This window comes from Pteropus alecto, unplaced genomic scaffold (assembly GCF_000325575.1).
Source record: "Pteropus alecto unplaced genomic scaffold, ASM32557v1 scaffold220, whole genome shotgun sequence".
Lineage (NCBI taxonomy): Eukaryota > Metazoa > Chordata > Mammalia > Chiroptera > Pteropodidae > Pteropus > Pteropus alecto.
In genome coordinates this window covers 1,717,437-1,739,354 of record NW_006430043.1, presented here as the reverse complement: position 1 = coordinate 1,739,354, position 21,918 = coordinate 1,717,437, and the positions used below count along the sequence as shown (strand labels likewise).

The following is a 21,918-nucleotide window of genomic DNA, read 5'->3' as shown; positions in this document are numbered from 1 at the left end:
AGAGAGAGGAATAGGCAGAGAAGAATGAATGGTGGTACAAGTGAGTAGGGGGGATAGAAATTGGGTCCTCTATGTCATCACAGGAGGATGTACCACTCAACACCCAAGGAAGAGAGATGTGGAACAAAGCAGAGAGAGCAAAAGAAATACTCAAACATTGACCAGTGGCTCCAAATCCCAGTTTAGGGCCCAGACAAACAAGTCAGCATTAGTCAACAATCTCTGTGAGATCACCCTGTGGGCAAAAAAAAAAAGAAAGAAAAAGCCTTAGAGGATTGGACAAGAATGGACAGCACAGCACCAAGTGGCTCCCTACTCAAAGAATGAAAAGTCTAGTCAAGTACAAGAAAGCAAACCCAAGCCCAGTGACTAAAGTGCACTTGAAAAGTCAACATACCAAGAAATTCTGTAAATTCCAAGGGGAAAGGAAGAGAAAGAGCACTCAGAATCAGGTAAAGTTCCCTAGGGGTATTTCAGCCTGGAGTAGAAATAGTCAGGGCTGGGCTGAGACTATCTAGCTAAACATGGAAATATCTCCCTCAGTCTCAGGTCCTGGCTACTATCACTGGCTACTCTCTCATTTAAGAAGCTGTATGGATACCCCCCAGCCACTGGAGGGCTACTTTGGTAGTAGAGGTCTCCTATAAACTCTCACAGGATGAACGGCCAGTTACGGTACAGGGAGGAACAGCAAAAGCAAGAGGCCGCCGTCCAAATGTGAGCCTTAAGACCAGTGGACAGTGTCCTAAGGAAGACTAGGCCTGTTCTGGGCTTCCCCTGGAACCCTTGACCTCTTAGGTGGAGACATTCTGGAAAATCTGGACCAGGCTTACTGCCTAGCTGATTGTCCTAGCAAACGCTAAGTGCTGGGCTTCCTTGGAGCTCAGCCCAGGCCCTCTTCTCTTCCCTGCCTCAGAGAGAACCTATCAGTTCCATGGCTTTAGGAACCACCCTAACCATCCTTATGCTGACGATGTCCAAGGGTGATGTCCAACCCTGACCAACTTCCCTTCTGAATCCACCTTCATATCTCTGACGGTAGCCTGGATATCTCCACTCAACTATCTCTTGAGCAGCTCAAACTTACCTAAAGCAAAGTCCTGACGTTCCTCCTCAGACTCATCCCACCCTCTTGCTGGGAAACTGGGCATCCTGATTGAATCTTCCATGTCCTCTATGCCCCACATCTAATCCATTAACAAGTCCTGTCATTTTCTCCAGTTCAGACCTGGTTTCTTTTCTTCATACACTTCTCGCAACTTGAAGTTCTTTTATTTGTTGTCGTTGGGCTCCCTCGCTAAAACAAGAGCAAGAGGCAACATTTTATTTTTGCCCACTGATGCATTTCAGACATGTAGCCCAGTGTCAGAGGGTAAACACTTAATGAACATTGGTTGAAGGAAGGATTTCAATAATAATGACTTCATCCAGGATGAAGCAGCTGTTCCATAACTGGCCTGGCACATTCCCATAGGGCCAACCCTCTGAGCCGGGGCAGGCATTGAGTCTCCCCACCTATCTCTCCTTGACCCTAGAGGGATACCAGCCAGAAAAGACACCTTCGTGCCCCAAAATGAGGCAAATAACTGCTAAATCCCACCTCCTTCATAGAGCTGTCCTGGGAAATCAGAGTGGAAATGGCACTGTACTGCTTTGCCAAGTGTGGACAGGGGATTTCCACACGAATCTCTTCAAGCCCTAGTTGCTGGTTTCCTTTGTTTCTTTTTAACTGTCGTTTTCCTTCTCTGAAATGAATTCGGCCTTGGCCTAAGATGGATACACTGCTTCCCTGGCCTTACCTGGCTAACCATTTCTACTCCATCGCCTGTGTGTTCTGAGTGTCCCCTCGCAGCCAGATGTGCCAGGAGGGTAGCAATGCAGCCTCAGAAACAGTGTGGGGAAGTGGAAGGAGCTTGGGTCTACCTCTGGCTCACACCGTCAGGTATTCTATGATCTTAATATTACCCTAAGCAAGCCACTTCACTCTCAGAGCCTCAGTCTTCTCATTTCCAAATGAAGTTCTTGGACTCCATGCCCGTGAGTCCTTTCCAGACACGACAGTCCAGACAGCACTCCGCATGGCTAACTGGAGACTTCCTGGCGCAGAGCAGACACCAGGAGCGTCCATGGCTGACCGAGAGAACATGCAAACAAACAGTGCTCAGGTGCAGGACATTTTCTGAGGGGTGTTCATAGTTATTTACCATGAAGGAGGTGCTTCCGTGGAAAATACTGAGTTAAAGGTATTTACCAGATATTCCTTGCTACGAGACTTCTCTAAACCTCTAATATGTGCTCCAAAGAGAGAAGATTAATGGACACAAACCCTTTTTTGCAGAGCTCCCTAACAGACTGAGTCAGACTTTGAGGTAAGTGGCTCTCAGGAAATCCCTGCAGCCCTGGGCTTCTAGCAGGTCACACTTTCCCAGGTGCAGCTTAATGCAGGAAAAGCTTTCAGGTTGTCAGCTGGAGTGGGGACCAGCATGAAGGAAAGAAGTCCTCTGTCCCCAAGCCCCTCGGCAACTCAAAGCTCTCTTAGGTTCCCCCAAATGAGAGAAGGCAAAGAGGAGATGACTGTCTGTGTGGGCCGCCTTCCTCCTAGAGTACAGCCTCCTGGAGTGTGCCCCAGTTCTCAACCCAGTGTTCAAAGAACAAACGAACAACCAGATCTTGCCCTTTTAGATCCCACGCAATGAGCAGAGGAACAGTACTCCAGCTGTTCTGAGTGTGCACAGCCCACATGGAGAGAGTGAGAGAAGTCAGTCCAGGGGGGAGAAAGGTGTCCAGAGAAGACTCGGAGGCCCAATGTGAAACACAATGCACTTTATTGGCGACAGAACGGATCAGTAGAAGGGCCTGTGTTATACACATCAGAACTGTGGTGACCATTCCATCCACGGAGGGGACCCCAAAGGCAGCAGAAGGTGGCGGCTGAGGCCACACCTAGACAATCACAGGCACAGGCTGGAGCCAGAGAGAGCCTGGAATTTTCACGGCTGTGCTTGGCCAAGGATCTGGATGGAGGAGCTCGAGGCCAGGCTCTTCTAGCTCCAAAGATCAGCTCCACTCGGAGGGAGGGGGAGAACCAGGGGAGGCGGGGGAATGACGCTGAGGATGCTACTGGTGCCTTGTCAGGGGGGAGGAGCAGATGGGGACAGGAGGCGATGGGGGAGGAGCAGATGGGGACAGGAGGCAAAGGTGCCCATGCGCGACGCGTTATTTATCTGGAGCAGCGCTGGGAGGACTGGGAGAACGTGATGCTGCCACCCCGGTTGCTGCCTGAGCTGAAGCCTCCACCACTGATGCCACGGCGACCCCCGTAGCCAGAGCCGAAGCCGCTGCCGCTTCCGAAGCCACTGCCTCCACCGAATCCACTGCTGCCTCCAAAGCCATTGCATCCGCCGAATCCACTGCCACCGCCGAATCCGAATCCACTGCCACCTCCGATTCCACTGCCGCCTGCTCCGCTGAAGCCGCTGCCGGCGCCCCCTCCCACGCTGAAGCCACCGCCAAAACCTCCTCCATAACCACCTGCAGAGGCCGAGGTCGTGTTGCTGCTGCTGACCACGGCTGCAGGAGAGAGGACAGTACAGTGATCCGCGCTCAGTGCCCATGACACTGTGTTATAATTAATGATTTGCTGGGCCCAGGATGATTGAGAGGGGATCAAGGTCGCTTTGCACCTGATGACCATTGTGATACATTCTAATGTCATAAGGTGTTCAGCCCCAAAGTGTTAAGACATCATGAATTGTCCAGTGGTTCCTTCTACATACAGTCAACTCTTGATGATGCCCTCAGAGATTAATCAGAATTTCTCCTCCCATTAACAGGCTCCCTACTGGATATTCCCCATGTGTATAGACCTATTAATAGTGCCCAGAATCCAGAACAATTACAAAAACATATCTGCTGCCCTTTCCACCACCTCCAACACCCATAACAATATTTTTTAAGTTAGTTGCTACTGCCCTGTATTGTTACAGATATTTCAGAATCAATTCTCATGGTTGTGGTTACTTTAGCTACTTACAGATGCTGACAGCATTCTGGCACTCTCCAGACATCCTGTATGAGAAAACAAGAAAAAGCTCCATCACAAAGCAAATTTCCAACAAGTCTAAGAATGAAGGGGATGAATTCAGCAACCCAAACTAAATTCAGAAGCCTGGCAGATCAGTCCTGTTTCTACATGGTCCTGTGGGCCACAACAGAGACCCCTAGGCACACTGGTTGCATATGTGTTTTGTCTAACTGTGGAGAGAGTGGGTTGATCAAGACAAACGCTTCTCCACGAGGCCTATGGAAGGTGGGGGACTCTCTCTATACAGCAGGCCTCCAGCCCCATTTACGTGGTCACTTAGTTGGCCCTCAGCATGTGACTTGTGTCAGGGGAGATGGGGAGTTGGAATTGGAGACCCACCTGCACTCCTCGCCTTCCAGCAGCTTGCGGTAGGTGGCGATCTCCACATCCAGAGCCAGCTTGACGTTCATCAGCTCCTGGTAGTCACGCAGCAGCCGAGCCATGTCATCCTTGGCCTGCTGTAGGGCAGCCTGCAGCTCTTGGAGTTTGGCATTGGCGTCCTTGAGGGCCATCTCCCCACGCTGCTCAGCTTCTGCGATGGCTGTCTGAAGGTTGGCATTCTGGAACAGGGGGAGATAGGAGAAAGCATGAGTGCAGTAAGAGGGTCCTGGGCTTGCTGAGTCTTAGAATAAATTATCCCAGAGCAATCTTCTTAAGGTCAGTCAACATCATCCCTTCACTAGCACCTCTATTTCATCTTCATCCACGGAGCTATTTCCCTTGTGGATTACCAAGTATCTAGACCGGCTTGGTCTTTGAACTCCCTGGAAGATGGAGATGACCTGAGATGACCCCAGAAGTGCATCCCAAACTAAGAGTCCTGAGATTCTAGCCCCTACCCTCAATGGTCAGCCCAGGCGCCAACATCTATTGCCATCCCACCTGCTTCTTCACGCTCTCGATCTCGGTCTGCAGCCTCTGGATCATCCTGTTGATCTCCATGATCTCATTCTTTGTGCTCTTCAGGTCATCGCCATGTCGGCCAGCCGTGGTCTGCAGCTCTCCCAACTGGAGAACAGAAGGGGAGATGGGATGTTCATGCAGCTTTTCCTGACTTGTTTCTTCATCTCTAACATCAACCATCCAACCTTGAGGTGCTTAGTAAGTGTTTGTTAAAATGAAAGAGTTATATGTCAGCAGGGACACCTCTGAGGCAGCAGGGGAGAGAATACCTGAGTTGTTATCGTAGAAGATTCTCCCCCCTCCCCCGCCCCCGCCCCTGCAGTCCCTGAGCAAGCTAAAGTCAGTCCATGTGGCCTGGCAAGGGACAATAGAACCACCTTCCCCCAGAGGGCAGCACTAAAAAACCATTTCTGCAACTTAAAAACCATCAGAGGTATGTCTTCAGAGAGTAGAAGCGGGGTGTATCCAGTGACACCAGAAACTCATCACCTAGGAGTCCCACAGGCCACAGATTCCCTGAGACCTTCATTGGATCCCCTGAGAGGGGCCTAGCTCCCACCTTGGTCTGGTACAGGGCCTCAGCCTCAGCCTTGCTCCTCTGGGCTATCTCCTCATACTGGGTCTTGACCTCAGCAATGATGCTGTCCAGGTCCAGGCAGCGGTTGTTGTCCATGGAGAGGATGACAGACATGTCACTGACATGACTCTGCATCTGGGACAGCTCCTGCCAACACAGAGGATCCTCTTTACTCTTGGGACTTCTCTAATATGCACTCAGAGAACCAGAGAAACTCCTGACCCATTCACTGACTCAGCTTTGAATGTGATCTGCCCCACCCTGCCCCGCAGCCCATCCTGCAGAACCCCAACAGGTGGGTTTATCTCTAGGCTCAACCTTTCCAGGCCCTCACACCAAATGCCTCAGCCTCAAATCTGAAAACATCTCACCTTCCCTCTGTCCCCCTCTTAGTAGGAAATGCCCTCACCATATCATAGAGTGTCCTCAGGAAGTTGATCTCTTCTATTAAAGCATCCACCTTGGCCTGAAGTTCCACCTTGTTCGTGTAGACAGCATCCACTTCCTGAGAAAGACAGAAGCATAAAGGTCATAGTCCCCTAAAGACCAAGCAACAAACTGTAACTGCAGAAAGGAAGAGTCAGGAGGACCAGGGCTGGTGATTGATCGGTCTTTGTCTGAGGCTGGTCTCCACATGAAGGAGTAATATGCATCTCACTGAGGTGGTTTAAGTTCAACCCTATTCAAAAACTAAACGTGAATGAGCTGACTTATTTAGGGACCTTTCCAGACTAAGTTGCACCTGGCTGCTGTTTTTTGCCCCAACTGCCTGAACTTGGCAGCTCCATGGCAATGGAATAAGGAGATTTCCCCCAACCCAGCTGGAAACCTGCATCTACAAGGAGCCCCAGGAACCTCACATATAGCCCTTACCTTCTTCAGGGTCACAAATTCATTTTCAGCAGCTGTACGTTTATTGATTTCATCCTCATATCTGTAAGAGTTAAAAAGAACTAGCTGAGTTTGGGTTTTGAGGTAATCATAAACACCACTGCTCTCTATAATTCTGAACAATCATCTCTTCCGCCTTCTGTTCCTCTCCACCCCTCTTAGATGAATACATCCTTTTTACTATCTCCTTTTTAGGAGAGCTAGCCATTCCGATTTGTTCAGGCAGGCTGTCCCAGTTTTAGCATTGCAAGTCCCATGTCCTGGGGAAACCTCTCAGTCCTGGGATGGCAAACTGAGATGGTAGGTCAACACACCATGAGTTGTCCCAGCATCCTTCAGATCTTAGAACCAGGATCTTCCCCAACCTGGCTTCTGAAGAAGTGCTCCCTCAATTGTAAACTCATCCTGCTAGACACAATTTCATTTGTAAAGGACTATCCTTGGAGAAGGAAGGTGAAGTGGAACCTAATGAACCAAGCTGTCCTCCATGAAGATAAGGGGAGGAAAATAGGCTAAGTGCCCAGCAGGCAGGAAGAATGCAGTAAAGGCTGGGACTTCGAGACAGGGTGGCCCATGGCATCCGCCCCTGTCACTTACTTCTTCTTGAAGTCCTCTACCAGGTCCTGCATGTTCCTCAGCTCTGAGTCCAGACGGCCTCTCTCCGCCAGAATGCTGTCCAGGTAGCTCCGCCGGGAACTGATATAGTTCTCAAAAAGGGGCTCAAGGTTGTTGGTGCCTGTGGTGAAATTGGTGCCCTGCTGTTGGAGCAGGTTCCATTTGGTCTCCAGGACCTTGTTCTGTTGCTCCAGGAACCGCACCTGCAGTGCATTGAGTAAAGCAACATCAAGCAACACTTGCAGCAGAGCAGAATGCTGTCCAGGTAGCTCCGCCGGGAACTGATATAGTTCTCAAAAAGGGGCTCAAGGTTGTTGGTGCCTGTGGTGAAATTGGTGCCCTGCTGTTGGAGCAGGTTCCATTTGGTCTCCAGGACCTTGTTCTGTTGCTCCAGGAACCGCACCTGCAGTGCATTGAATAAAGCAACATCAAGCAACACTTGTAGCAGAGTAGAGGGGCCTTGGCTCAGATAGGACAGGGTGTCTGTATCTCCCCATCCCACAGCATAAAGGCCTAGAAAGGACATGAAGATAGGCTTCAACCATAGCTGAAGAGGATACTGTCAGACAGTCACATCGGTCAGGCCACTAAGCATGCAGCATGGTTTAGAATGTTACAGAAAAAGGAGAGATGGGGCGAGGAAACTGAAAGGATTTCCTGCCTGAACATAGAAGTAAAGATGACCTCTCTGTTCCTGGAGATTTCATGACTATATCTAACTTCCAAAAATACAGTAGACTGCAAAAATGTACTTAAACCTTAGCAGCATCTTTTCCTTCTAAGGCTCCACTAACATTCCAGTCCTTCGAAGGATGTGAGTCACTGGGACCTGATACTGATTGAAACACCATAATATTCAAGGCCAATCGTGACAGGAAAAAGACAGCTAGTGTGACCTCTCCTGGTCTGAAGGTCACCAACCACTCCTCTCTTTCTGACAAGATTGATTAGGGCTGTAGACAATGTTGCAAGTTTCTCCACAACCCCTTGGAACTAAGGTTCCACGTAAGCCTCTTTAATCCTTTCTCTGAGGCGTACACCTCCTGTGCTTGGCACAGAGACGTAAAAGGAACAGGCCTCCTGGAAAGCCTCAGAGGGCAGCTTATATTTGAAAAGCCTCCAGTTCTGGGTCAGACCCTTCCCTGACAGTGGTCATGGCTCTTACCATGCGCTGCCAGCTCTGCCAGCCTAGGCCTAGATAAGGCAACAATTGGGAGACTTGAGCAGAGAGTAAGACAAGCAGGGCTTGGGGATGTCCAGATCCACAACCATGTGATGGTTGTCCATGACTATCACATGATCATGTGGAATAGCTTATTGGCCTTGAATATTTTCATAGGCCCTAAAATGCTGCCTAACCCCACCCCTGCCTCCAGCCTTTCCCATCCAAGATTAATCCTAAACACTGTGTCTAAATGTCAAACTCAAAGCCCCCAGCCTAGAAATGAGGGCCCAATCAAAGTTTCATCACCTTGTCGATGAAGGAAGCAAACTTATTGTTGAGAGTCTTGATCTGCTCCCGCTCCTGGGCCTTGACCTGCCCAATCTGGGGGTCGATCTCCACATTGAGGGGCTGCAGGAGGCTCTGGTTGACAGTCACTTCCTGGATTCCCCCAGGGAAGCCACTAGAGCCAAAGCCACCAGGTCCACCAAAGCCACCAGGCCCACCACCAAAGCCACCTGGCCCTCCAAAGCCACCAGGTCCACCAAAGCCACCAGCTCCTCCAAAGCCACCAGCTCCTCCAAAGCCACCAGCCCCTCCAAAGCCACCTCCCATTCCTCTGCCACCACCAAAGCCACCTCCATAGCCACCCGCAAAGCCACTGCCACAGCTGCTACGCCCTCCCCCAAAACCACCAGCCTGGGAGCCACCAGCCACACTGATGGAGATGCTCTTGTTGCCACCCAGGTTATAGAGACTGCGACTGCCAAAGCCACCTGCTCCGCTCCGGAACCCACAGGCCCCTCCACCTGCTCCCCCAGAGCGGGCCACACAGCTCATCCTGTTGCTGCCGGAGACGATGGCGGAGTGGCCAGAGAAGCCCTGGCTCCCGCCACTGAAGGACTTCCTGCAGACTTGTCTGTTCATAGTGAGAAGATCTGATAAAGGAAAAGTGTGCAAGCAAAGCAAAGACACCTAGAGTCGGAGGAAAAAGGAAGGAAACTAAAGACCTGTGCAGAATAAAATCCCTTTATATACATCTAGGAGGTTGCTGGGCTCAAATGAAGAAGAGATAATTAAAGCTCAAATAGTAATGGGTTGGGTTTGCCTTCAAGGCAATAAGTTTGTTCCAGGCTGCTAAACACACCTTGAAAATAATCTGAAATGGTAAAAGTGCTAAGGTGGCAGGCTCACCTGACAGGGGGTGGTACCTGGCATTGCTCCATTCTTGGGGCATGGCCACCTCTTTGCTTTGTCTGACAGGACCCAGAAGGCATACTCATCTGCATCAGGTGCTCAGCAGCATCTGTCTGCCTGGTGCCCCTGGCCCTGCCAGAGCCGGCTTCAGCTCGGGGAAGGATGGAATGGAAGGTGGGTTCAGGAGGTTCTGGTCCTCTGAGTGGTAGAGACAGTGAAGCCCAGCCAAGGACTCAGGGAAAATATCTCAGTAGAAAGGCTGATACAGTTCACTACACCATCAGCACAGTGTCATTGAGAGCCCAGCATGTGCCCAGCTCTGTGCCGGATTTGGGGATGAAGGGATGACCTCTCTTCCTCCCTTCCTGGAAACAAAGCCCAGAACCAACACAAATCTGCCTCCTGGGTTTCCCCTCTATCTCAAGCTGTAGTTCAGGAGACAGAAGCATTTGAGTTCATGACTGTCTTCTGAGAAAAAGGTCAGTTAACACCTATGCACTTTGATTAGCCATTAGCGAAATTCAACATACAAAATGTTTGTTCATTTGTTTTAAAAACTTACCAGCGAAACTACACACTAATTCATATCTTGGAGCAACTCTAAGGCTTTCTTTCTTGCTCCCCACATTTTTGGCACTTCTCTGCTTTCAGCCCAAATCCCAAGAAACTAAAAATTTAGATATTAATTCTACCACCAATTCAACAAATATCGACAGATTGCCTAACTCGTGCCAGGCACTGTGTAAGGCACTGGAGACTCATGAATGAGACACACGGAGCCCCTGAGGGGCCACTCTCTGGTTGAGGAGCCGTGCTCCTGGGAGGTATGTGAACTCACTACCCAGACCTGCCACCAGCCTCAGTAGGCCAGACCTGGCAGAGCTGGCAGCACTCCTATAGGTGTCTGACTCCAAAACCCTGAGAATCTGCCAGCCTGGTGTTTTTCAGAGGCTTAGGGACTGGGCTTGACTTGTCCAAGAGGAAAGCCTTCCTGATCAGCTCTGGAGCTTGCCAAGGTAGCCACTTATCTCCCCAGGACGGGTCTTTTTCCGTCTGTCTGCTACACACTAGTCCCTGCCAAGGGTGTGGCCTGTGTGGCCTTGGCAGGAGCCTCCTCAGAATGGGGGGAAAGGAGGAAAGGACGGGGGATTTTTCAACTCTCACTGAGCAGGGCTGGGATGGCCCAAATACAGAGGAAGCGAAGGTTCTTCAGTGGCCTGGTTCTCCTACTTTGTCCTTCTATCCTCTATTTGTTACCCCTAGGCTATGTGACATCCTAGCCCCTTCCCCAGAATAAAGCTGTAAACTTTCCATGAGCTTATTTATGGTCTTGTTAATAATACACTGGATCTCTTGGTTCTTAGTGCTGTGGTTTGCCAATAATAGATGCTCATAAAGGTTGGTTGAATGAATGAATCAATCAGTTGATGAATTAATGAATAAATTGTGCCTTTATACTGGATTACAACCAAATAAAACTAGTAAAAAGCTAGTTCAGATACCACTACATGAGGTAGCCCAAGCTAACTGAGATCACCTTAACATGACAAATCTAGACTTCTCAAATTTCGTGTTCAGATTTAAGACATTGCACATGCAAACTAAGTGCCATCTCCTTCCCACTGGAAAAAATGTGGTAGAATCACAGTATCAAAAAACAATCAATCACAGAATCATCTTGAAGTTGACTGGGCTTTTGAGGTCACATAATATGCCCCCTGCCCAGTATGTCTTACTTACAGCCCCGATCTTCCACAGCTGCTACCTAAGGTTTAATGGTATGTGAAATTAGCCCAAGGCCCAGAGAGTGGCCACACAGACACCCTCCTCATCTTTGCTCCCTCAGAGGAACCGGAGTTTAAAGAATGAACCAAATCCAGAGCTGGACCAGCCCCTCCCTATGACTAACCATGACCAAAGCTATTTAAATTCTTTATGTATCAGCATCATTAACCATTAAAGATGGTCAATCATCTCTGCCCCTCTGGATCTCACAGAAATAGAAATGGATGAATGAAATCTCTGTCAAGTGTTTCAATAAACATATCACAAAAACTAGGCCATATTTTTTTCTCTTAATATTTGAGAGTATGCATTTTGGAGCCAAATAGATCCAGTTTTTTATCATTTATTTTTAATTGACATACAACATCATATTAGTTTAGGATATACATAGACCCAGTTTTTAAATCTCAGCTTTGTCACTGCATGTCCATGAGCAAGTTCTTAAACCTCTCTGTGCCTCAGTTTCCTCACCTATAAAATTAATTTATTAATGTACCTCTCTCACAGAGTCATTGCCATGACTAAAAAGTGCCTAGCACACTAGTAATGTTCAATTAGTGTTCCCTATTATTTTTAACTATTTTTATTTGCAAGTCACATGGAGAATTTCAGCATGAATACCTGTTGAAAGAATCAAGATAAAATGATGCTTCCATTTCTAAATTATCCATTGAGGTCATTGGGATGTGAGCACAGCTTAGAGATAGAGAGATAGAAATTATATCAACTCCACAACTTGGGGTGAAGGGAAGCAGGCCTCAGCTTCCAGGCCAAAAAATAGAAATCAGTGAACAAATATGAGGAGTGTTTACTGAGCAGAGGATCTCTTGGTCACCATGTGAGAAAGAATGGTTTTCAAAGAGCTCACAATCTAGACAAACCAAACAATACACGACTGTGTAAAACTAGGTGCTATGTTGCAGGTGCTGTGAGAGCATGAAGAATCAGAAAAGCAAGGAAAATGTAGAATCACATGGGAAGGCTTCATGAAGGGACATAGCTGAAATTTTTAAGGAGGGCAGGATTTGGACAGACAGAAGGAAAGTCATTTCAGCCCAGATGATCATGAAAAGGCTGTGTTGTAAATAAGCACGATTGGATTCAGGAAGTGGAGACTGAGGGACTTTTGTCATTTGTGACTACGCAACATTCTTGAACACCTTCCTACATTTGGATTATTTCCCACATTGTGATCCCCACCTTCTTGGGGTAAAATCCAAAACACACATTTCCAGATCCCTTTGCAGCTAGAGGCCAGGCCTTTCAATCTACCAATGAAATAGACCCTTGTGAGACTTGGGGACAACATAAGGAGATGGCCACAGAGAGAGCAATAGATCTTTCCAGAGAGCACAATGATGGAGACAACTAGGTCTCTGTGGTCAGAAGAGGGGTTTTGTCATTTTGCCTCAAGCATCATGGGTACAGCAGCAGTTTTAACCAGATTAGATCCCAAGTGTGGCTAGGAATAGTTCCAGGCTATAGAGCTCCCAGAAACGCCATGAGCAACAATGTCCTTTAATAAATTATTTTCGTTTGAATTAGACAGAAAAGATGTTCATGTTTGCAAGTATAAGCCTTTATTAGATACACCTACCTAAAGCAGAAAGAGATTGTGGGAGAAAACACTGGAGAAATGGGTGAGAACAGGATGGAGGGCCTGCCTTTTGTGCCAGACAGAATGAGGCTGCTGTATGGCCAGGTGTGGGGCCTGAAGTCCAGGGTAAAGGGAATTCTTAAACTCATAGTGAATCAAGAGGTCATCCAGTCTTGGAACATGAAACCCAAGCTCCAAACAAATTGGACCAAATGGCTCAAGCCTTGGTCCTCCACAGCTTGGCCTCGACCTACTTCTCCAGTGTTCCCTCCCACCACTTCCTGCCCTTAGTCTTGAGGGATGCTAAGTTGCATTGGGTTCCTGCACATACTGCGCAGTGCCACATTTCCCTGTCTTTACTCTGATATTCTTGCTGCCTAGAGTACCCTTCTCCCCTGCACCTCTCACCTCGACTCCAAGTCCACACAGTTGATACCAGGCTGTCTCCCTTTCAGGCTTCAAGATTTATCTTAGGTGTCACTTCCTCCAGGGAGCCTTCTTTGAATCCCTAGGCAAAAGATGTTTTTCCCTTGGTCTTCAAGAGCCTCAGTGTTCACATCTACCATCATTCTAACACTGTCTTGAAAGTATGGAAAATCTGTATTTAATGTGTCTGCTTCCCCAAGGCTCCACATACTCACATACACATAGTCACATTGAACTATATCCTCCTCAAGGACGAGGACTCCACTGTGATGCTGGTCAAGCTGAAGCTCTTAGACAGTGAATTTGCAGACAGAAGAGTTCCCAGTCTGATGAAGGAAATACTGCAGCCCCTCAGGACACCACACAGGGAAGGGAGTGTGATCAGAATGAGGCCTGAGGAGGCCTAGGGGTGACAGAGCAACAGGGTGAGCCAGTAGGGTGGAGCTACTCCAGGGAGGGTCCTGGAAGAAAGGACTTCCTCTTAGAAGAGATTAGAATCCTGCCCACTGTCAGATCACTTCCCCCCATCTCTAGCACCCAGGCCTACCTGTCCTTCAAGGCCTCACTTAAATGCCACCTCCCGCATGAAGCCTCCTGTGGTTGCCAACCCCCTCACACATCCAAGACTAGAAGTATGAACTTCCATAGCCTTTGTTTGTAACTCCCAAGAGCATTTTTCTGTCTATCTGGTTACCAAGTTATTTATGTATATGTTTTTATCTAGACGTTATCATCTAAATTTAAAATTCCTCGAAAGCAAAGTCTAATTCTTATTGTAACATTGCCTAGAACAGACTAGGCACTCAATAAACATTTGTTCATTTACTCAACCAACTTTTCTTAAATGTCTACTAGTGTCAAGCACAGTGGCTCTGACGTATCAAAATAAATAAAGCGTGATTCCTGCCCTAAGAATTCAAAGGCATTAGCTAATGAATGGGTGGGTCGGTAGAGGGACATAGATGGTAGGTAAGCGACTGGCAAATAGCAATAAAACTCTTTGTCCAGAAAACCTCTTCCTAGTTCATCTAGCTTATCTTTAACCTTCTTAGAATTCTTGAGGATCAAATCCACAACACTTCAATTAAAAAAACTGCAGAAGCTGAACAATTTTACCTTCACTCGAGTCAACTAGGAAACCATGGGCGTCAATGAGCCAGAGTCCTGGGGCTTCTACCACCACCAAGACGCCTCATGGTCATGGCCCGACCCTCTCAATCTTCTCTTCATGGGATAAAAGAGATGACTGTTCGGTCCCTACCTTCAATACAGTGAAAATATGGAGCAGGGACTAAAATGGCTTCTTCCTTCAGCCTGCCCCTCCCTTTGTCCTAGGCTGCTCCACTAGTACCATGCCCTGAGGAATCACAAAGGGGACACAGCTCCCTCAATTATTTCCCTAGGTAGCTGTCTCACAAACCTTGACCATCCACCTAAGCCATGGTAGTGGACATGCCTTATTCTGAGGTCCTCTGGTCTTAGAATCCAAAGCCTGAGTCCCAACAGTAATCTAAACCAAAATCCCACATGGAGCAACACTAATAATCAGCTCTTTGCTTTGTCCTCCTGGTTTTACCAGCAACAAGCAAGGGAGACTTCAAAAGTGGTAGCAAGAATTATTTGAAACTGAGAGCCGCGAACCCAGAGCAGAAGGTCTTGATAAAGGGGGAGGGATCTATGCAAATGTGGTCATTACTTGGGAGCCAGGGGCCTGAGCCAAACCAAGGATGAGGTTGCAGTCAGGCCTAGAAGTCAAGAGCTTAGAGAGCTGGGCAGACAAACCAAACAAATTAAGGTTAAGATTTGCCAACTCATGGTTGGGCCATTATGATGTGAGAAGTGATTTCAGCACATCTTAAGGTAAAGCATTGCAGGTGAGAGAGTGTGGGCCTCCCAAGAGGCAGGTAATGCAACCTGTGTCTCCACAGTTCCCTTGAACATGAAGAGCTGGCCAGAATCCAATTCATAGAATCTGAGAAAAGGGTGGTGCCAATTATCTCAGAAGTGGATTTTCTCCCAAATAGTTCCCTTCGATTAGCCGACCAGCTTCAAACCTATGGCTCATGGCCAGGATCCACTCCCTTGGACTGTTCTGAAGTAGAGGGCAACATGAATGTTTTGTTTTTTTGTTTTTTTGTTTTTCTTTTCTGTACGGGAGTCTTCTTGTATAAATAAAAATAATAATAATTTTAAAAAAAGCATAGCTGCTTGGCTGCAAATGCAAACATGTTTATTCTAAGATATACATGCACATTATAATCTACGACCTGACTTTGTATGTAAATCATCAAATTCAACTGAAAAGGCCCTGGAGACATTGCAGTGCCATTCACGCTGGCACTTTGCTTACTCAGAGGGCATGAAAAATTCCTTAACCTACCCAACAACCTCCACCACCACCACCATCCCTAGCCTCTCAGTGTGGCCCCTCTCAACCTGCAACTTCCTGGTGGGCGAACTTAAGAAACCGCTCCCCTTCTTCCAACCCTTGACTCCTCCTGGGCACCCCAGAAACTCAGAAAAGAGCAAGTCCAGCATTTTCCCAGGGGAGGAGTGCAGCGGTGGGAAGAAGTCAAAGACTTCCTGCTCTGACACTTGGTGTGAGCTCAAAGACAATGAGGAGATTAGGGTGGGGCTTGTGAAGGACCAAAGAGTCCTGCCCAGGGAGTGGCTGCTCCTGGCAAAAGGCCCCTGCCCAGTGATCCCAAGGCCCGGAGATTAACCCTTCACCATTTCACCCTGCTACCCTGAGCCTGCCTCCAGTTCTGCATGAAGGCCCTGTGGGCAGAGACTGGCCTTGGGCAAACTGTGTGCCTTCTGTCTACACACAATCAGGGCCCCATGGGCACTGCGCTGGAGTGATTGGAGTATGAATGAATCCCCTGGCAGTGAAGGGTGCCAGGCACCAAATGGGTGGCCAAGGGAATGAGGGTATTCAGCATCTGCAGTAGGAAGATTTTAGGTCAGACTAAGAGTAGGGAGCTGTGCAGTCTTTCTCTGAAGAAGAAAAGATTATGCTCATCCAGGTGTCTTGGAATTGATTTAGTATAGAAACAAGGTATCCACAAAGTTTATACTCAGACTCCCACCTCTGACTATCCTCACCCCCAACCAGAATCTCCAGGGCTGGCCTCAATCAGGCAGCTTCACCTATACTGCCCCAGAAGATCTGCCTCACCTCCCCTGCTCCCCTACCACCCAGGGACTCCCACCACTCCCCCAGACACAATCATCTGAGGAGTTGGGGAAGTAAGCACAGCATGAAAGCTCAGTGAGGGTGACATGGTTTCTCTTCTCCTTCCAACAACTGTGACCTTGTTGATACTTGAAAGAAGTTCCTGAAAGCCTCACTGGTCCCATGAGATTTAGCCCAGTGCATGGAATTTCATAACTAGAGAAGCCTTGTTAGATGCTGAGTATAAACACCCCATAGGCTTCGTAACCCCTTGTTATATTTTCAGTGGAGACCCCTAACTGCCTCTCCTCCTACCCGCTCTATACCCCACACCTTCAGACTTGAAACTCTTCCCTCCAGGTTCATTACAGGCTCAGCCCAGATTGCCTGCAGCTGGTGATCTTTATATAAGTGTTGGTTGTTTTGAGTCTGTGCCCCTGTTCTGCAGGCAACCTTCAGGCTCCACACACTGTACTTCTCCCTCAATAATCTGGGTATTTAAAAAAAGAGACCTGAGAAACTAGCTGATGACCTTGATCAATACAGGCAGACCCCTCAGGCCCCAGTCTCCTTTGCTTTCCTCTGTGTTCAGGAGACTTCTCCCCAGTGAAGAAGAACAATCGCTCGGAATGAATGACAAAAGCATTTTATTGAAAATTCACCCGAAAATGGATAGAGAGAAAGAGAAAAGTTGGGACACTGAATGGTTCTTGTCCTGACCATGCAGGGCCAGTTGCTACCAAGTGATGGGGGAGTCAGTCTTGATATAGAGGGATGTCTGAGATCTGATAGGAGATGGCACTGGGCTGGGAAGGGACATATGTGATCCCGATGATTCTGGACATGATGCTCCTAGTTGTGTTCTCCTCTGTCCATGGGGGTTGAAGAGTCAGCTGACACACCCCCCATTCCAGGTGAGTCACCAAGCCTAAACTGAGAAGAAGCTACCAAACTCCAAGAGGACAGAGTCCACTCCCTGGCACTGAGGTGACACTGAGCTCCAGAAGGGGAGGGTGCAGACAGAAGTGAAGGAAGCACAGAGACACCAGGATTGGGCCCAGGTAGGCTCAGGGGACTGCAGGGACCTCATTTCGTCTGTCGGTGAGCTCTCTTGGTCAGGGTGGTGCTAGAGATGGTCTTGTTGCTGGAACTGACACCGCTACCAAACCCATAACCACTTCCAGAGCCAGAACCAAAGCCACTCCCCAGGCCAAACCCGGAGAAGCTTCCTAATCCTCCACCAATGCCTCCTGCACTGGTGGCACCACTGACCACAGCTGTGGGAAAGAGGAAAAGACACGGTTATTTCTCCAATGCCAGCAACCAGGAGTCACAGCTCAAACCAAAGTAAACAAATGGATACTTACAAATGCTCACAGCATTCTGGCATTCTCCAGACATCCTGTGGGGGAGAGAAAGAGTGGTGAGCCACGGCAGAGCCCAGAACCACACTTTGTTCCATCGGCAGGTGTCAAGTACCTTTCCCATCTTTAAGCAGCCGAATTTAAGGCCTGATTGTGAACCTGCTATCTAACATTGTCCTGGTTCATAATGCTCCAGTGCAGCATTGAAGCAAGTGGCCCAGCAGAAGTGCCCTGGACCTTCCATGGTCCCAGACCTCTCATTCTTCATGTTACCACCCTGCCCTCCCCTCCTCACCGGAACTCCTCGCCCTCCAGCAGCTTGCGGTAGGTGGCAATCTCAATGTCCAGGGCCAGCTTCACGCTCATGAGCTCCTGGTAGTCGCGCAGCATCCGGGTTAGCTCCTCCTTGGCCTTCTTCAGAGCAGCTTCCAGCTCTGCACGCTTGCTAAAGGCATCTTTCAGGGCCAGGTCCCCACGCTGCTCAGCATCAGCCACAGAGGCCTGCAGAGTCTGGCACTGTCGACGAGGGCATGAGATTAGGCAATCAGCAGCATCCTGCTGTCAAGACCTCTGCATCTGTCCCTTCTCTTGTAGGAGCTTTGCATGAGTTAAGATGTCAGAGTTCTGCCTGTCCTTCTCCCCACCTTCCCTGATTCTTATGCATTTCATCCACTCCAGCAAAAGCCTACCAACGCCTTCATCAGACTGATTAAATAAAGATGAGCAAAATCCTATGAAAAAGACCAAAAAGCCTTATGACATGGGGTGGCACATCATGTTAAATAGTATATTGCTAAAAAGATCTGGGTATGACTTACGCAAAGAGTTACAAATCCCCTGCAGACAAGCTCAAGATCTTGCAGCCTGATGTCTTACCTGCTTTTCTTCTGTGGAGGCGTCTGCCTTAGGACCCTGGCCCTGCACTGCATCTGAAAGGAGAGAACACTTACCTGCTTCTTGACATTCTCAATCTCAGCCCGCAGCCTCTGGATTATTCTGTTGAGTTCTGCAATCTCACTCTTGGTGCTCTTCAGGTTGTCACCATATTGGTCAACTGAGATCTGGAGCTGCTGGAACTAAGGAGACATAAGAAATGAGGGGTCACGGATGTTTGGGTAGGGTCTCTTCTTAAGTCAACTTAGTAAGAATAGCCACAGGAAGCAAGGATAATACAAAATGTCAAATAATCTCAATCAAACCAGAATAAATAATGCCTAGAAGAATCAATTTGTCTCTGCCTTCTCTTGGGCACGAGCTGATGATTGTCTGCTCACAGACATCAAAAGAAGAGCCCCCAAAAGCCACATCCAACTCCTGAGAGATCTCCAGCACCCACCTTGGTCTGGTACAGGGCCTCAGCCTCGGCCTTGCTCCTCTGGGCGATCTCCTCATACTGGGCACGGACCTCAGCGATGATACTGTCCAGGTCCAGGTCCCGGTTGTTGTCCATGGACAGGACGACGGATGTGTCACTGACATGGTTCTGCATTTGAGACAGCTCCTGTGGGAAAAATGTTTCACATCAGGCCCCCCGTATAGTCCTCTCTAATCTCTGTCACAAGAAATCTGCTACAAGGTTAGATGGAAGCAGAGCTGGCTTTCCCAATGTGTAGGGAGGGGGAGGATGGGCAAATTTCTATGTAGAAATCAAATGGTTGGTGACATCTCAAAACAGAAAAGCAATGCACATAGTCTTTACTGCCACTCCCTGGGAACTATAAGACAATCCATGTCAGTAAGCATCCAGTTCAGTGGGTAGAAGGAGATGGAATGGGTCCACTACACTAGAGAAATGTTAAGTGGCAATAAATTCTAATAGTCCTATGCAGTCTTTAAATCTTATCATCTCTTCTAAGATAGCATCTGGTTTTGAGGACCTATCCGTGACCTTACAGAGAGCCCCCTGCCCTGAAGTGAAGGAGCTAGAATCCCTCCAAAGAACTGTGAACTCCAACCAGCAGCCTCATAGATGGAGGATTCCCTCCCCTAGATATGGCGGGGGATGGAGTCCTCACCGCAGCATAGAGGACTCTCAGGAAGTTGATCTCATCGTTAAGGGCATCCACCTTGGCCCCCAACTCCACCTTGTTCATGTAGGCAGCATCCACATCCTGTGCCAGAGGAGGAGGGATAAGACACAAGGTACAGGAATTACAACAGGGGGCAGGGGATGTTAAGTGACACACAAAGGTATTCTCAGCAGCATTTAGGAAAGGCTTCTCAACTCCAGGTGCAGCGTCGAGAGAATAATCATTTGATATATTCTGCTAAAGCCACTTGAAGACATGAGAGTTAATTATCCAAATGGACTTTTTTCCCAGCCTTAATTCCTTAGGACCTGGTTCAGTTAGATCTGGATAGTACCAAGTGGGGTGGAGATGAGGCAGAGAGGGATCAATGCCATGAATCCAGCCAAAGACCGCTCCCGAGAGAAGAGTGCCCTTGCTGCACTTCCTGCCCTCCTTCATCTCTTACCTTCTTGAGCACCACAAAGTCATTCTCGGCAGCTGTGCGTTTGTTGATCTCATCTTCATACCTGGGGGTGGGGATGGGAAGGAAAAGACAAAAGTCCCACAGTGAACCAGTGTTTCTCAGCTCTCCGATGCTGCTTTTCAAACATCTATTTAGAAATATCCAGCTAACTGGCTACATTTCCCATGTTCATACAGATATTCATTCAACTTATATTTATTGAATAATGACTATGTATAAGGTACCAAACTAGACCCTGATTTATTCAGAGAAGTGAAAACTAAACTTTAAAAAGAGTTAAGAGATAACATGTGAGGAGAACCAGCAAAGATCTGGTCGATTTTATTTCTATAGAAGGGCCGTCCTTTGAGCCATTGGGTGGATGAAATTCTCTTTGTTTCATGTGAGAGTGAATTGAGAGAGGGGGTTGGTATCTTCTCAGCTCCACCCCAGAGTGCGTATATAAGAGCTATGGATCAAATGTTCATTATATGTCCGCCACTATGCTACCTGCTTTCTCTACCTCATTTAATTTCATTTAATTATCAACCTATAAGGTAGAACTATTATCCCTATTTTAAGTATGAAGAAAACTGAGGTTCAGAGAGGTTAAGCAGGTTACTCAAGATCACACAGCTAGTAAGTAGAAGAATCAGTATTCAAACCAGGTCTACCTATCTCTACAACCTGTATTCTTCTGACTATGCTATAGTACTTTTCGTCTGTTTGATTTCTAATCTTGTTTGCATATGGCAAGCAAGCCCAGCTCCCTGAATGTATCATTCATTTTATGTTTGGGACAACTTAGGATTACTAAACTTCACCCCCATTGAAATGGACATAGAGATGTCAGACTAGAGGACCTTCCTGACTCCTTTGGAATATCTTCAGAGCCTGGGATTCTAAATGACCGGAGAAGAGCCCAGGGATCCTGGGGCATGACTAAGTAGATTTGTCGGATGGCATCCCCTCTTTCTTCCTCACATACTTGGCCTTGAAGTCCTCCACACTGTCCTGCATGGTCTTCAGCTCAGACTGCAGGCGGCCTTTGTCATTGACCAAAATATCCAACTGCTTCCTCAGGGCACTGAGGTAAGTCTCAAAGAAGGGCTCCAGGTTTTTGCTGGATGTGGTGGTCGTCTGCTGCTGGAGGAGGTTCCACTTGGTCTCCAGGACCTTATTCTGTTGCTCCAAGAACCTCACCTGTGTTTAAAAAGGTACAGGCCAATTGATGAGGGCCTGAAGCTTTAGCAGGAGCGCTGGCCAAGGCCAACACCAACCCTATCAATCCAAGCCAACCAGGTGGCCCAACAGCCATCCGACTAGAGCCAACATGTCACAATTCCAGGAACCATCCACTGGGGTCAACATGGTGGCCCCACTTGTGAGTCCATAGCAACAAATGGGCCGTGTGGGTCATGGAGAACAGAGCTGAGGGCCTGAAGCTTTAGCAGGAGCGCTGGCCAAGGCCAACACCAACCCTATCAATCCAAGCCAACCAGGTGGCCCAACAGCCATCCGACTAGAGCCAACATGTCACAATTCCAGGAACCATCCACTGGGGTCAACATGGTGGCCCCACTTGTGAGTCCATAGCAACAAATGGGCCGTGTGGGTCATGGAGAACAGAGCACAGCCAGAGCAGCAGGGCCCCACAACGGCAAGAACAG

At 48.2% G+C, this 21,918-nt stretch overlaps 2 protein-coding genes across 2 annotated transcripts in view; both read right to left on the bottom strand.

The window, feature by feature from the left end:
* Positions 1-3,220: 3,220 nt before the first annotated feature.
* Positions 3,221-9,227, bottom strand: KRT3 (keratin 3). Its single transcript, XM_006904553.1, has 9 exons — positions 8,542-9,227; positions 7,053-7,273; positions 6,438-6,498; positions 5,974-6,069; positions 5,547-5,711; positions 4,967-5,092; positions 4,424-4,644; positions 4,034-4,068; positions 3,221-3,570 (listed from the first exon to the last, which is right to left on the bottom strand). Exons 1-9 carry the CDS (start codon positions 9,157-9,159, stop codon positions 3,221-3,223), a joined length of 1,893 nt encoding a protein of 630 aa, XP_006904615.1. The 5' UTR covers positions 9,160-9,227.
* A 7,854-nt stretch (positions 9,228-17,081) lies between these two features.
* Positions 17,082-21,918, bottom strand: part of KRT4 (keratin 4) — a 6,825-nt gene continuing 1,988 nt past the window's right edge. Inside the window, exons 2-9 of the mRNA XM_006904552.1 lie at positions 21,237-21,451; positions 20,252-20,312; positions 19,792-19,887; positions 19,113-19,277; positions 18,727-18,852; positions 18,072-18,292; positions 17,780-17,814; positions 17,082-17,689 (exon numbers count right to left, since the gene is read on the bottom strand). Coding sequence (XP_006904614.1) covers positions 17,499-17,689; positions 17,780-17,814; positions 18,072-18,292; positions 18,727-18,852; positions 19,113-19,277; positions 19,792-19,887; positions 20,252-20,312; positions 21,237-21,451 — 1,110 coding nt within the window. The 3' untranslated portion in view covers positions 17,082-17,498. The remainder of the gene's footprint in view (positions 17,690-17,779; positions 17,815-18,071; positions 18,293-18,726; positions 18,853-19,112; positions 19,278-19,791; positions 19,888-20,251; positions 20,313-21,236; positions 21,452-21,918) is intronic.

Coding starts and splice junctions, on each gene's coding strand:
- KRT3 (XM_006904553.1), bottom strand. CDS start 9,159: ATGAACAGACAAGTCTGCAGGAAGTCCTTCAGTGGCGGGAGCCAGGGC. Junction 6,070..6,437: donor AATTTGTGACCCTGAAGAAG/GTAAGGGCTATA, acceptor TGTCTTTCTCAG/GAAGTGGATGCTGTCTACAC. Junction 4,645..4,966: donor TCGAGAGCGTGAAGAAGCAG/GTGGGATGGCAA, acceptor CCCCTGTTCCAG/AATGCCAACCTTCAGACAGC.